The 12890-nt window shown below is 39.8% G+C and overlaps 1 protein-coding gene across 2 annotated transcripts in view; it reads left to right on the forward strand.

Annotated features, from left to right (window-relative positions):
- Nucleotides 1-9126, forward strand: part of LOC128145197 (transient receptor potential cation channel subfamily V member 6-like) — a 29613-nt gene extending 20487 nt beyond the window's left edge. For both annotated transcript variants that reach the window (XM_052794964.1, XM_052794963.1), the window contains exons 9-15: nt 37-123; nt 1259-1335; nt 1641-1806; nt 2091-2157; nt 2748-3016; nt 4060-4166; nt 5602-9126. In XM_052794964.1, the coding sequence (XP_052650924.1) occupies nt 37-123; nt 1259-1335; nt 1641-1806; nt 2091-2157; nt 2748-3016; nt 4060-4166; nt 5602-5875 (1047 nt within the window). In that variant the 3' untranslated portion in view covers nt 5876-9126. The remainder of the gene's footprint in view (nt 1-36; nt 124-1258; nt 1336-1640; nt 1807-2090; nt 2158-2747; nt 3017-4059; nt 4167-5601) is intronic.
- Nucleotides 9127-12890: the final 3764 nt, after the last annotated feature.

The following is a 12890-nucleotide window of genomic DNA, read 5'->3' on the forward strand; positions in this document are numbered from 1 at the left end:
CTCTCTTTTTTTTCCTTCTTTTTTTTTTTTTTTCAGGAATCATATGTGACATATGAGGATGAACTGAGGCTGGTGGGGGAGCTGATCACAGTCATTGGAGCTGCAGTAATTTTGATCCTTGAGGTAGGAGAAACAGTGAGCTGTATAGTTGAGAGTTTCATCAAGACAGGTTTTACTTCCTAGACAAACATGAGTTTGTACTCACAACTTGGTAGGGGTTATTTGCTTAGTCTAAGTGTTTTGATATACACCTGTGGCAATAGACACTGTCAACAGTATCTTTTGGATGAAACAGACTGTGACAATGTACTAGTAAGAGTCCAGGTGTGGAAGGAGCAGTTAGAAGGACTGGCCACACTCAAATACTATCTGCAGGGTAATGCCACAGTTCCCATTTGCACCATCTGTAGGTCCAGCTGAATCCCAGCTGTTGCATGAGATTCTTAGAGATTCTTCACCCAGGACCCCTAAATACTTATGTGTTTAGGGGTGCTGGGTGAAGTAATTTCCGTGTGTACACAGAAAAGTTTATATTTAATTGGAGATCAGTGACTCTGTGGACCTTTAACAGGAACCTTACTCAACCAGAGTTCTGAGGTGGACATGTTTAGGTGTTCTCCTTACTATGAACTCTCCAAAAAAAAAAAAAGCAAAAGTTCTTTAAATTAAAACAAATACATCCCCCACTTGATTTTATTATAATATGAAATAGAAGACTGAAACTTTTATATGAGAAAACTCAAAGGACGATGCCAGGGAGAACTGAAATAAAACAGGGCTTGTGAACAGCTTTCTCTCTCCCCATATATGTTCCAGAAGGACAGGTCCTTCTTCCTGTGTTTGGTCAGGATTCTGGGGCTACACTACAACTAACACAGTGAGAATTATAAGAAATGCCTTTGATTCCCCAGGCAGGTATTTTTTGTCTTCCTTTCTGAGGCTCAGCTGTTTGTCTGGTCTCTTCTCAGTAATCTGTATGAACTTCAGGCTCACAGGTCTGTGCTGCAACACCTCTCTGCCACATACCAAAGTCTCTCAATCTGCCCAAGCGTTCTTAGATTTTCCAGCAATCTCTATCACATCATGAGATGGGCCTAATCATTCTGTTTTTAAAATAATATAGAAATCAAACTGTGAACCAGCAAACAAAGCAGATGCAGCTGGCCCCAACATCCTGTGAATATTGGTGGTTACCATGACATTTAATGGCATAATGGAATCTGTCTGAGTCCTAAAGTCAATAGGATGTCTCTCTTAGATCCCAGATATCCTTAGAGTTGGAGCAGCGAAATACTTCGGACAAACCATCCTGGGAGGGCCTTTCCACATCATTGTGTAAGTACACCACTTTTTAAGTCTAATAAATATATTGCCTCTCATTTTCCCCACTGCAGTCTTTTGCCAGATGAGTCGCTTTCTCTGTTCTTTGAGTATTCCTTCTCTTGATTTATTTCTCTCACTGGCTCAACTGGTGTGTAGGAAACCAGGTGAGTGGACAGGTAGAGTTGACAGTGCTGAGAGGTCTCTGTCTATGGGGCTGGTGGCTGTATATGCCTGTCTTGGAATTTTTGAAAAGAAAACAAAAAGGAGGGTAAGATTCCTTTACTGAACTTTTTTCACTGTCTCTTCTTCCTTTGCAGCATCACATATGCTTGCATGATTCTAGTAACCATGGTGATGCGTCTCACCAGCACAGCTGGTGAGGTGGTGCCCATGTCCTTTGCCCTGGTGCTAGGATGGTGCAATGTCATGTACTTCGCACGAGGCTTCCAGATGCTCGGACCCTTTACCATCATGATTCAGAAGGTATAAGACACAAACAAGTATGGGCTTGTTACACACATCCTGACACCTCTTGCAGATTGGGAGAACTGAAAGAATACTTTTTCCTCCCTCAGGACTAGCATTAATGGCAAATGGACATGCTCTTGTCTGCACAGAGGGTTTGGGACTTTCACATTCTCTCCTTAGTGCAGAAGTTTCCTTTAGTGCACTCACGGTCTTAGAGTCTGGAAAACGGTTTACATAGGGTTGCATTGTGACTTGGTGGGACAGGTGGGCATTATGGTGGCTCTGTCTTTGCTCTACAGATGATATTTGGAGATCTGATGCGCTTTTGCTGGCTCATGGCTGTGGTGATACTAGGCTTTGCATCAGGTGAGTCTACAAAAGGAAAACAGCAACAGGTTACCCCTGCCAACTTCTTTAGTGTGAATTAAGTGCATGGGTTTTGATTTATTCTCAGGTTGCACTCTGAGTTAGCTGGCAAACTTGGTGATGATGTATAGCTTCTGGTTTTTTGAGCATGGTCACTTTAGCAGTACTGATTTCTGTTCTCATGAGTTTGGTTTTCAATTCTTGCTCTTTCCAGGGTAATAGAAATTAGGACAATCCAGATAACTCCACATATATATATATAAGTCAAGATTTAAAAACATACTGCATTTACGATATTTGTCTTTGGAAAATGAGATTAACACACATAGCTTTATTATATCTTTGAAGAAGAAAAGATCACTATTTTGAGAACAAATAAATAACCAGAGTAATTGAGTCATTTTATAATGGAGACCAGTGATTGTTTGTCCTTGTTATGCTGGGTACTGCACTAGCATAGAAACATGTGTAGCTCCTTCCCAGACCACTTTGCGTTGTCAGCATCTCTTTAAAGGACCCTGTTGTTGCTCTTGGAATATGATTCCCGTTGTTAAACTCTCTCTCTTTTTTTCCCCATTGGTCTCCTCTAGCTTTTTACGTCATCTTCCAGACAGAGAACCCTGAAAACCTTGGGCAGTTCTACAACTATCCCATGTCCTTGTTCACCACCTTTGAGTTGTTCCTCACTATCATTGATGGCCCTGCAAACTATGACGTGGACCTGCCCTTTATGTACAGTGTGGTATACTTTGCCTTCGCCATCATTGCCACCCTCCTTATGCTCAACTTGTTAATTGCCATGATGGGTGACACCCACTGGAGAGTGGCCCACGAGCGGGATGAGCTCTGGAGAGCCCAGGTAACCTAGTTTAGGTGGTAGGGGGTTCGCTTTGAATAAAGAGGAGGAAAAGTTGTCCAGGCAAAATGTACTAGACAGTGCAATTACTTACTCTGCCATCTGTGCTCTAGAGGAGGTACTTTAAAGCCTTTCCCTGGCCTTCACTTTTCTTAGGAGCTAATAAAATAAGCCATGTCCTTTTAATTCTGTTTTACAGCTTCTGTACATCAGCCACAAAATTTCTTTCATCCTTTCTATGAGTCTGAAGTGTCCAAGTGCAAGATTATTCTTCTTCACATCTTCCCATGTGAAACTGTCTTCCAGTATATCTTTGCTATGTGGGTATTCCTACCTTATTTCAAATAGCAGCTAGAAGCCTGTCCAGCCTTTCTAGTCCATCCTGTGTCTCCCGAGCTGTTCCTTATGCATGGAATCTCTTGTTAAATAGAATTAAAGTTGCATCTTTTTTTACAAATCGTGTTTCTGTGTAACTGAGAGTTAAATTATAATTATAGGGATTGACTGAGGGGAGATGGAATGCAAGGTAATGATTACAAGTAGGTCAGTAACCTCTATAGATCCATTACGAGAAGTTGGCCTGACTCTCTTACTCAGAAGGCAAAAAAATTCAACCAGATCATTATATAGCTGTTCAACAGGAAATCCATTTTCTAGTATTTTTCTATGAGAAAGGAGTAAGTCAAATGGTTAAATGTAGTTGTGTGGCCACATTGATAAGTTCTAATGATGGTTAATGCAGATATAAATACTGTTCTCTAGCTTGCAAATTAATTACCCTACTTGTTGTCATCAGGTATAAAAGGAAAGAAATTTAACAGTGTTTTAAGAGCACTATTGCTTCCTCAAAACATGGCACAGTTAGGACTGAAATAGTGAATTGCCATATAATAAATGGAGTATTGACTGATTTTTCTTCATTGCATATGGAGCTGTAATGAAGTACAGTAAAGGGTCAGTACTCATGAAACTGATAATTTTGAAAGAGAGTCTGATTTTTTTTTCTAGTTCATCTGAGTTTGTTCTTTTTTTTTTTTATTCTAAAGGTTGTGGCTACTACTGTCATGCTGGAGCGGAAACTGCCACGGTGTCTCTGGCCTCGCTCTGGAATCTGCGGGCGGGAGTATGGGCTAGGGGACCGATGGTATCTCAGGTGGGTTCACTTCTAGTGTGTGCACATAAGGATCCCAAAAGAAGAATCCAATGCACAGATGTTAATAAAGAGCCTTTCTAGTGGCCTTAGGAGGAGTGTTTGGAGTCCTTCCCTTCCGGAATGCAGACCCCAATCTGTTTTCTCTGACTGATGGACAAGCAGTGCTCCCTTCAGAAAGCTCTGCTGTGCAATTACTTGTGAAATCAGCTGATGTTTTCTAATCCAGTAGTCACAGGAGACAGACCCCAGACATTGCATGCGTTACAAGGCCTGAATTTTTCTTTCAAACTTCTTGCGATATCACAAAACTTTACTGCTGTGCTTGGTTGGCTGTCTCTATCCATTAGATGCATGAAATGGCAGAGGCAGAATCAATCAATTAGACATTCAGCAGCAATGAACTGCACTACAGATGATTCCAAAGCAGAACAGGACTAATTAAAGGCATGATTTCTTTCTCGTGTGAACCTAGTAACTATGTTATACTTTGCAAAGACTGCATCAGGTGGCAAAGTCTTAGGTCCCAGATTTCAGTTTAGGCACTGAAATAACAAAACAATCTGTAGTCTATCTAGGTAACGCTAGATTCCTCATTATTTCTGATTTTAATCAATATTTATACCAGGGTGAGAAAAGATTAAACTTTGTTTGGGCATGTGTCTTTCCTAACTGCATCATCTTTTGTTGATAAAGCCAGAAGGGGGAGTGGAGGCTGTATGAAATAGGACTTTCTGCAGGTTTTAGCAGAGAAATGAACCTTGTGGATTTTCAGGTTTGCTGGGCAGAACAAGCAGACCTAAAGTGGTACCAATATGCAACACCTTCAGTCCAAGGTGCAGAATATAACTTTGCAAGAGCAATATCCCAGCAACAATTCTTCATTGGATGCTATGAGAAAGGAGTATTGGTGTGATCTAGTTCTGTCAAGTTACATGTATGTTCATCGTATATATTGTGGGACAGTATTTCAGAAGACAAGTCATAAGTAAGGTAGAAAAGGGTTGGTGGAAGTGGAGCATTTAAATAAAAGTTCAGCAAAAGATAAGTGACATCCTGAGGCTAGCAGCCATGAAATATCAGAGGAGCAAAGGCAAGAACAAAGAAGATGGATGAATATATGTGTATATACAAAGGATCTGGAGCCAGAGTCAGGGGTAGGTCTGCCAATAGCTTACAGCTGGCAAAATGGAAAGGGCAAATCATGACTGGGAAATGAGTTAAAGGATAAGAAAGCATGGGCAGATAAGGGTACTGAAGTCAATGATGGGGATGAAGGTCTAGGAGATAATTGTGTGCTGACAGCTGCTAGCACCATGCCTATGTCTGGGTTAGTAGCTGTATTTTTGGGAGGGGCTTGCTTCCTGTGGCTGCTCGGTTTTGTTGATAAGCTGACACGTTTCTACTGCATTCAGTTTGTTTTTTAATCCTCTTACAGAGTTGAAGACAGGATTGATCCCCACAAACACAAGATGATGCGGTACACAGAAGCATTTAAGGCTCAGGATAGGGATAACTATGACAAAGGTTTGGAAAAGCTGGAAATCGATAGGGACATTCTGTATAAGAAGGAACTGTCTGCTCTGTCATTGTCACGGAGCACATCCAGGACTAGTTCTCACCGTGGCTGGGAGATCCTGAGGTGCAACACCTTCCATCAACTTCGTGGAGAGGTCAGTCATGCCATGGAAGAGGAGGTCTATGATGTCTAAGAAGCCTCTTTTACTCCACAACATGGATGACTTTTGCCACAACAGTTGTCTTCTCCAACTGTTCATACACACTCCAGCATGCTACAGGCATTCATCAGCCTTGATGAACTCTGGTGGTGAACAGTTAATGAACAGCTCATGGCATCTGTGCTATGACATACGAATGCAGTCTTTTCTCTCCTACATTTGAGTGTCTTTGCTGTTGCACTGATGTTTGCACCAAGCTGGTGGGATTGTTGGGCTAAGGTCTGTGGTGATTTGTCATGCTTTGCAATGCCCTACAGAAATGAGCAAAAGAAGCCAGCAATGGGATTTCATCCATTTACAAAGAAGCGATCAGTAAACCTTCTCCCAGACTGTTATGTACAGTATAGTCGCTCCCTCCGGTTTCACAAAATCCCAATGCTCTCATAGCAGAGAGAGCTGACTGAGGTTCTGTTTTATGATTTGGTACAGAACTGAAAAAAAACCCCTGTAACTAAGCTCAGGAATGAAGGTAGTTGCTGACACTGTAATGATTAAAAGAACTGTAACTACTCAGCTGGCATTCAGGGCCTGACAGATTTTGCCCTCTGAAGAAACGCAGTCTCTATTAGCTGCATTTTCATCATTGCTATCTTAGCAGGACTGTTTTGGTTTGGTTTGCTTGTTTAGGGTTTTTTGGTGATGGGGTTTTTTGTTTGTTTTATTTTGTTGTCACATGAATGCACTTTAAGCTTTTGGAAAGAAGTGATTGCTGTTCCTGGGAGGATTCTGAAGAATCTGAAGTGGGAACTTCTTTTCCTAATGAGAGCATGTATGACCTGCTTAGGTGACTTTCAGCAGTGTGAAATTTCAACAAAGCTATTAATCTCCTAAATGAGCTGAAGCTGGTCTTTTGTTTGCTGTAGAAGAGTAGGATTCTGAATCATAGTTCTCCGACTTATAACTGAGCCATCAAGGTTGGGTAGTGAGCTACAATATAGTGCTGAAAGAAATGGAGAGAAGTGTTGGATAGATGAATAAGAGGTATTGCAGAGGCAGTTAATTCAGAAACTGGTGCGTGCACTCTCTCCCTCTCTCTGAAACTCTAAAACTATCCAATGAACAACTGAGTCATCCCCAGTTCCCTTCCACGTACGATGCTGTGCCAGTCTGTCAGTTTGTGATCTGCCTAGGGCCACTTTAAGAAAAATGGAGAAATGTTCAGAGAAATGGAATGTCATTTCAGGGTTTTTTATATTCTCAGGAGTGTGGAGTTTCATTTGAATAGAAGTAAGTGGAAAGTAATCCATGGTCTTAACATTTCCTTCCAACAGGACTAGTAACAGAAACTTTGTTTTTTAAGAAACCAAGGTTTATTATCTAGCACTAGACTTTGAGCCAAATCACCCTGTGATAATCAAAGCAGATAATGAAAAAGCTGAATCCAGTGGATTTCTGATTGTATTGAAATATCACAGCAAACATCTCCTCTCTTGCAGGTGCTGTAATGAGCATCATGATCTTTGCGATTATGTGTGTTTATTTAAATGTCCTCTTTCTCTTACTTGAATGTGTATTTATGCTCCAATGGAAAACTGACAGAAGACTCTCTCTCTGGAATTCAACTGCATGCTTTTGAGTTGACTCATTTTCTTGAACTGAAAGTGTTGCCTGGTCTCACTCAAGTGTTGTCAGTCCTTCCCAAAACCTTTGGGGTTTGTACTGGTAGTCTATGGAGATGGGAACAATGTGGTACATTAACCAGAACTGTGAATTGCTGCTCTAACTGTAGATCAATTTTCTTTCCTAGTGAATAGGAAATAGCAGGAAGGGGAAAACTGATGGCTTCCCCCTCCTCCCCCCACCCCCAAGTATAGTAGTCTTTTCACTAGTTTGAAAACCTGCAGAAATACAATTAAGATGAAGCCACATATAGCCATTTCTACAAAAGGACTCCTCTTTGTGACATACTACTACTACCACTACTATTTTAAAAGCTAGTTTGAAGTACAAGCTGTGTAAGCCCTGCTTCTGATTTTGTGTTCTTTATCTCTGTAAACTATAATAAGAATTTTGATCTTCAAACTCAAAACAACATATTGACACTGCAGGAGACAGAACAGAACTCAGTTGACAGTGCTAGGCCTTTATAGATTTCTGTATCTGCTCTCCATAAAAAGAAAATAAAAAATCCAGTAGCAGGTATTTTTAAGGAAGTGCCTTCTCATGTAATATTACATTCTGTAACAGTTAGCTTTCAAACTCCTTGCACAGAACCCACCCACAGAACAGCATCAGAACTGTGTGATTTATTTCCTGTCTTTGGAGTTGCCTGATGTAAATAAGACAGAGAATCATGGAATCATAGAATATTTTGGGTTGGAAGGGACCTTTACAGGTCATCTACTGCAACCCCACTGGAATGAGCAGGGACATCTTCAACTAGATCAGGTTGCTCAGAGCCCCGTCCAACCTCACACTGAATGTTTCCAGGGGTGGGGCATCTACCATCTCTCTGGGCAACCTGTTCCAGTGTTGCACCACCCTCATAGAAAAAATTTCTTCCTGACTGCTATTAGAATTTGGCTTCCAGTTTCCTGAGGTGACTTCATATTAAAAAAAAAAATCCTGGAAAAAGACCTTATACAAAATGAGGCAGAATACTTTACCAATAGTAAATTATTCCCCAGTCAACTTTGCATAATCTTTTTCTTGATGATAAGTGGTTGCAGACCATTTTTAGTATTATTTATTTGATCTGGAGGATAAACAGCTATAGAAAAAGAATTGAGGTGGGATAAGTCAGCAGATATAATGGGCACACCAGAAGTTGGAAATATTAAATTTAATACGTAAATGTGGAATACCTACCCTCTTCCATTAGGACATATACACATGAGCTGTGCCCATGTGAGCCTCAGATGATGAAGTAATAGGAGGCACTAGACTAACACTTGAGCTGTTTCGATGCAATCTGGCTTAGACTCGGAAACAGCAATGACTACAGTCACACGAAGGCAAAGCACTTCTGCTGTAATATTCTGCACAAATGTGCTGCTTCATGATTTGCTTCAATTTTTTGCATTTTGTGATGCAGTTATATGCTAAAATTCTGAAACAGTGCTGCTGCTTCTTGCTGTTGCAAGGTGTCTTTCCTCTGCCTCTTAACAATATTGCAATAATTTCAAAGCAGACATTCCTCCCCTCCTTGAAACTGCTAACCTCAGACTATCTTCTATGTTACTGGAGCAACTTCTGAGTTTATGATAATGTGATAAGAATGAATGTTTTGATCCAGTTGCTTGTAGTAAAATGAGAAGTATTTTGCTGAAAATAAAAATATTAAATAGGTGGAGTATCTTGTCTGCTTCTTTGTGTCTAAAATATCATGGGGCAATTTTTGTGTTTGTTTCTCTATTAGCAGTCATGGACATTAATTGACAAGTTGTTTGGATTGTCATGTTTGGGTCCATGTTAAATTTTTTGACCTAAAGCTGTTTTTCCACAGCAATCCACTTCAGAAATTTCTTTATGCAAAATTTGTATGGAGTTTCAAATAGTGATTTCCAGTTCAAAGAAAGAACTGTCAAGGCCCTTATTTTTTAAAGTCATTGAGTGTTTAGTGAAAATGCAGTACAAGCTCTTTGGAGAAGCAGCTGTATTTGCATGTTGGTGGAGTGGCCCATTTTGGATGGTGAGGTGATAGTCCTTTCTATAGCTGCTTGCAATAAAATGCGCTTAAGTACAGAGAGTTTTCTCAGTAATACACATGCAAAACATACAGATACACACAAAACTGGGCTATTTGATGAATTTGATGTTTACACCATTTCTTAAATGATTACTATGATTTCCTTTCTAGCCTGGTTAAGGGCTTCATCTTACATTATGCATTAAAGCAAGCCAGGCAAAGAAAGTGCAAGCCAGACTAATGGGATGAATCCTGATGAATGAATTTCCATAAACTCCTATTGAAGTGCATTCTGTACTCCTGAGGAACTCGGCTGTAAATAAAGGGTCTTGCTTCTTTATTAGATAACAATAAAGTTGCTGATATACTAAAACAATAGTTTAATTGGGCTTTGAATTTGCACTTGTTTTTTCTCTTTTTTTGTTTGCAATATCTAACTTTAGTCCCAGTAATATAGGCTATTTTTTCAGATTTTTATAATAAATACAGTAACAAATCTGCCCTTATCTATGTCTTAGGTAGAAGTAAACAAGTTAAAACAACACTTTAAGTTGTTTTTTTGAAAGCTTTCTAAATGGGAATAAACCAATCCAACAAATACTTGGTTCATAGAAGATTAGGGTAATATATAGAGCCATTAACCATTGATTTTAAGAAAGAAGTTATTTTTATTTCTGAAATGATAACATTTTAATCAAGCTCTCAACTGTGCACGGAGAGCTCTTTAGCAAGAGTTTTGGGCCTGCCTTGAGAAATCTACAAGACAAGAAACTAGTGAAGATGTAAGCAAGCGTCTCCAAGCTGGGCCGTAAGGTAAGCCTCTGGTCTTGCTACTGTTTTATGCAGGGTTGATAATTGCAAAGTATGTAAGATCTGCTGCTATTTTTCCCTCTCTGCTGCTCTGACAGAAGTACACTTTACCATCATCCCTCTGCATACATGAAAACCTTGTCCTTGGAACACCTTCCTACTCATTAATCAAATGCATTGGTTGGCTGAAGTTCTCTTTTTGTTGCAATGAATTAATTGAGACTATCTCAGAAAGAAGCAGAACTGGGAAAGAAGATATTACAGTGTTCCATAAGCTCAACCAGCCTATAGTATCAGAATGAATGATTTTTAAAAACCTCTGAGAAGTTCTAAGTTGATCTAGGAATTTTAATACAAAATATCAATAAATTAAAGTTTCTAGGGGGACAATATCTGCAACATGTACTAATCAACTATATTATTGGTATAGTCAAGCTGGACTGGAAGCCACTTGGCAAAACCACGCTGTGCATTGATGCTAGCCCCACTTCTGTCTGGGACATGGAGGGAAAGTTGAAGAGAAAGTGGTAGCTTCCTAGAATTCCCAAGGGGATAGCTGGGTAAACGAAATGGCAGCAACCAGATGGAAAAATTACAGATTCCTTGTCAGATGTGCTGATTTCTGTAGCATCTTGAGAAAGAAGTTTTCAAACTGCCCAGCTGCTTAAGTACAGAACATCTAAAGCTTTGACTGAGTGAGGCACTTCACACCTCTTGTGGTTTCAGGCTTCCCACAGATCCAACCAGATGTTAGGGTATTAGTTACTGCCTCCTCACTGTTTCAGATTATCTCCATTTGGAAAACTTTTAAAATAGGAAAATATGAGATCTGGTTCCGCATCAAAAAGAATTTTATGGCAAATTCTGTGGAGCAGAATAAACAGTCCTGCCTTTCAGGAAGTAAGAGTAAGTTACAAAAGGTACTTGCCCAGTGCTATTCTCATTTATGTTGTAAACCATTCTCTGGCTTTTCCCATTATGCTTCTGATAGATAATAGAAAATTCACTAGCTTGCCCGGAAAAAACTCTTCTGGGAGGCAATTTGACTCATTCACCCTTCATCCTTTCTTTTAGTGTTCAGTGCTTGACAAATAAAGCTCTGGTTTTTCACCTAGAGGTGAAATAGACTGGACTAATTCTTCTCACAAATAAATACCAGTGATTCTAATCACTAATCAGTAGCATTATCTATGGGAGAATTTTGCAAGTCAGCTTGGATTTGAAGATATAAGAGAAGCAAGATATTTAAAAAATGAATGAAAGGCTTGAGGTTAGCGGATTTCTATTAAGATTTATCTATTGGCTCATAGAAGAATTGGTTGTAAAGGACATCTGAGATCATCCAACACCAGACCATGTCTGCTGTGACTTTGTCTTCCAGAGTCTTGAAAATCTTAAAGATGGAGATCCAGAACTCCTCTGTGTACCTGTTTCTGTGCTGCACCAGCCTTGTGGTCAGAATATTTTTCCTAATGTCCAACCTGAGCCTCTCAAGTCACAATTGATCATTGTCCCTTATTACTGAGACATTAATGGTCATCTTTATTTGAATCCTCATCCCCCCCTGAAAATGAAGATTTAAAATAAAATGAAATTGCAAGTCCATCTTTACTCTCTCCTGTAATTTCCCCTCTCCCATCTGGTCTTGTGCATATATTTTGTCCTCCACCAGCATTTTAGAGCTCAATATGAATTCGTATAGGCTTAGATACATACATATACAAATCACATTAATTACTGCAGTACTGAAGAGGTGAGTTTTATAATTACAAATGAAAAATTTGAGCTAAAAAAAATTTGCTTAATGCCACTTAGGAAATAGTATAAAGTTGGACAATTGTCTTGGTGTTTTTCTGATCCCCAGTATGAACAATAACCTTGTATCCCCTGGGGTTAAGGGTATACTTGATAGTGCCATTCAGATAGCCTTATGGGTCACCTTACAAACTAGTAAGTTGTGAAGCCCTTACCTGCTGAAGGACATCAGCTGAAGCATTTTGAAAGGCCTCTGGAAGTAATTTGGAGGGTATGGGTCTTCATAAACTTCCCAGTAGGCTTCACACAAAATGTCATAAATTGATAAATAGGACAACAAGAATAATTTTGAAAACTCTGTTCCCTGAGTGTCTTGCTTAAGGCACATCAACAAGACAACAGAAGGCTGGTTTTCCTTTGTAGCCTCAAAGGAGACTTTCTGAAGTGCTAAGCTCACCATATTTTGCAAAGTTTACAGTTTATGTGCTACAGAAAATAAGACTGAAACAGTTTGGCCTGTCATTAAAGAAAGTATGAGGGTTTTCTCCTAAGTCACTGAATCTGCACCCCACCTTAGCTTGGCACCTTTTTCTTAAATTGTAGTTCATGTGCAATTTTTCATGATTCAGCCTTTCCCTGATTTCACCAAGCTTACAGCACGTGGTGTAACATTTACACCACCACCCCAGGGTCTACTCAAGGTTGCTGGCCATGGCTGGGGCTCAGACTAATGAAAAGGTATCAGTACTGTTGATTAAGCCTGTACATGCTGGAGAAGAAACTGGTTGCTGTGTC

Source organism: Harpia harpyja, chromosome 8 (genome assembly GCF_026419915.1).
Source record: "Harpia harpyja isolate bHarHar1 chromosome 8, bHarHar1 primary haplotype, whole genome shotgun sequence".
NCBI lineage: Eukaryota > Metazoa > Chordata > Aves > Accipitriformes > Accipitridae > Harpia > Harpia harpyja.